At 47.9% G+C, this 3,143-nt stretch overlaps 1 protein-coding gene across 1 annotated transcript in view; it reads left to right on the plus strand.

Moving 5' to 3' along the window:
* Nucleotides 1-3,143, plus strand: part of NCMAP (non-compact myelin associated protein) — a 10,787-nt gene that overhangs the window by 2,411 nt on the left and 5,233 nt on the right. Inside the window, exon 2 of the mRNA XM_008062170.2 lies at nucleotides 2,191-2,275. Within this exon, the coding sequence (XP_008060361.1) occupies nucleotides 2,191-2,275 (85 nt within the window). The remainder of the gene's footprint in view (nucleotides 1-2,190; nucleotides 2,276-3,143) is intronic.

Raw genomic sequence — 3,143 nt, forward strand, 5'->3', positions numbered from 1 at the left:
CTCTACAATAAATCAAAAAATCAGCCGGGCGTGGTAGCGCCTGCCTGTAATTCCGGCTATGTGGAAGGCTGAGGCGGAAGGATCGCCGGAGCCCCACAGGTCGAGGCTGCGGTGGCCGGGAGTGGCCACTGCCCTCCAGCCTGAGCGACTGAGTGAGAGACTCCAACTCAAAAACAAACAAACAAACAAACAAAAAAAACAGACTACCAGCAGGATCTCGGAGGTCCTGGTGCCCCTGTCAGTCAGCATCTTCCAGCCACCCAGTGGAACCCACTGTTCTGACTTCTGCTACCATAGATTAGTTCTGCCTGGCTTTGACTTTATATAAATGGAAAGAGTGCCCAGACAAGGCGACTCACGCCTATAACCTCAGCACTTTGGGAGGCAGAGGGGAGAGAATTGCCTGAGTGCTGGTGTCTGGGACCAGCCTCGTCTCTACAGTAAATTAAAAAATTAGCTGGGCATGGTGGCACACGCCTATAGTTCCAGCTACTTGGGAGGCTGAGGTGGAAGGATCACCTCAGTCCAGCAGGTTGAAGCTGTGGTGACCGTGAATGTGCCACTGCACTCCAGCCTGGACAACAATGAGACTCCAACTCAAAACAAAAAAAAATAATGAAGAAAAATATGTAATTACATGAAGAGATGATTCTGATATTGCCATAAAACAGTATATGAAACATGGTTTCATTTTAGCAAGTGCATACTTTTCCATATTTAGGGACATTTCCATAAGATGGATTTTTAGATATAAAATTTAAAAATTATTCAAAAATGTCTTTCACAACTACCTTATCTCCCAAAACTAGATGGTAAGCTTGGGGCTGCCAGAACTCCGTCCTTGCTTCTGGCCATCATTGTTTTTGCTGGGAACACAGGAGGCAGCTGCCAGTTGTAACTGAACTAAAGAAGATGTCAAGAATTGGTTGAGGGGTAGGCTCAGTGAGATGGAGTGAGACTCTGACTCAAAAAAAACCAGAAAAATTAGCTAGGCATGATGGCACATGCCTGTAGTCCCAGATACTGGGGAGGCTGAGGTGGGAGGATCACTTGCATCTAGGCGCTTGAGGCTGCAGTGAGCCGTGATGGTGCCACTGCACTCCAGCTTGGGCAACAAATTGAGACCCTGACTAAAAAAGAAAAATTATTAAAAATATGATAGATGGCCGGGCACGGTAGCTCAAGCCTGTAATCCCAGCGCTTAGGGAGGCTGAGGTGAGAGGATTGCCTGAGTCTGCGGGTTCAAGACCAGCAACATGGTAAGACCTCATCTCTACAATAAATCAAAAAATTAGCTGGGCATGGTAGCACGTGCCTGTAGTTCCGGCTACTTGGAAGCCAAGGTAGAAGAATTGTCGGAGCCCAGCAGGTCAAGGCTGCGGTGGCCATGAGCATGCCACTGCACTCCAGCCTGGGCGATGGAGTGAGACTCCAACTCAAATATATATATATATATGATAGATGTTTAATATGCATAAATGTGATCATACTGGTGTGAATGTTTACATGTAGGTGATCAGTGGTTCTTGGGGCAATGAAGCCTTCATTCTTCCCTACCTTTTTTGCTTATTTTGTATTTTCAAAAATGACGTTATTTTTTGTATTATTGGTGGGGTGGTGGGCACAGTGGCCAGCAGTTTGACAGGCCAAGGCAAGAGGATTGCTTGAGCCCAGGAATCAAGAAAAGCCTGGGCAGCATAGTGAGACCTCGTCTCTACAAAAATAAAAAAATCCGCCAGGCGTAGGATCATCTGAGCCCAGAAGGTCAAGGCTGTGATGAGCTGTAATCATGCCACCGCACTTCAGCTTGGGTGACCGAGTGAGACTCTGACTCAAAAAAAAAGCAGGGGAGGGTGATGGATATTTGGCTTGCTTGTCTCACAGGAGACATTTGGAGCTGTACTGGGACTTGGCGGGAGGCAGTTTTGCCTTAGCAGGGGGAGGACGTACTGAGGACACTGTCCTCCAAGCCTGAATATGCTGAGGACACGGTCCTCCAAACCCAGCTGGGGGCATGAATACACCGCTACTCCAGATGTGACTCTGTCCTTGGGTCCAGCGAGTGTCCCAGGACGTCACCATCTGTCCTCCTTCCCTTGACCCAGTGGGAGGTCAGGCACCACAGGAGGGCCCCTCACGGTCTGCACGTCAGTTGCACGTTCACCGTCCCTGATCCTCTCCTCTCCACAGGTTCTGGAGCCATTGTTGCTGCCATTGTGGTGGTCGTCATCATCATCTTCACCGTGGTTCTGATCCTACTGAAGGTGTACAACAGGTATGGGAGGCCCTGGGCTTTGGGGTGGTCTGGTCTCTTCAGCGACCTCAGAACAAATGGGAACTAACATTTGAAGACCCTGTCGTGTGCTCAGCAGTATCCGTGAGCCATCAGCAGTAGCTTTAACCCCTGAAGTCTGTTCTGCTAGAGCAACTTCACAGTAACTGAATGTTTTTTTGTTTTGTTTTGTTTTGTGTTTTGTGTTTTTTATTTTGAGTCAGAGTCTCACTCTGTCACCCAGGCTGGAGTGCAGTGGCACCCTCGTGGCCACCTCAGCCTCAACCTCCTCGGCTCAGGCGATCCTTCCGCCTCAGTCTTCCAAGTAACTGGAACTACAGGCACAGGCTACCACCCCTAGCTAATTTTTTTTTATCAATATTTTTTATTATGATATTGTGGGGTACAGTTAAGGGTTAGGTATACAAATATGCTATAATATAATGTGATCATATAAAGAATAAATGTTATGTGTTATTTGACTTCTAGTTACAACTTTGTTAGAAGTTCTTTCTTTTCCAGGAAGAAATCAAAAGTAAAAATCTATAACTAAATCACATCATAGAAGACCCGGAAGTCATTTTAAAAAGATATCTTAGCTGGGCTCGGTGGCTCAGCCTGTAATCCCGCGCCTTTGGGAGGCTGAGGTGAGTGGATTGCCTGAGCCCACGGGTTCAAGACCTGCCTGGGCAACGAGATCTCATCTCTACAATAAATAAAAAAATCAGCCGGGCGTGGTAGCGCACGCCTGTAATTCCAGCTACTCGGAAGGCTGAGGCAGAAGGATCACTGGAGCCCAGCAGGTCGAGGCTGCGATGGCCAGGAGCGGCCACTGCACTCCAGTCTGGGCAACAGAGTGAGACTCCAACTC

The sequence above is a fragment of the Carlito syrichta genome, unplaced genomic scaffold (genome assembly GCF_000164805.1).
Source record: "Carlito syrichta isolate Samal-C Ts95f unplaced genomic scaffold, Tarsius_syrichta-2.0.1 Scaffold305659, whole genome shotgun sequence".
NCBI lineage: Eukaryota > Metazoa > Chordata > Mammalia > Primates > Tarsiidae > Carlito > Carlito syrichta.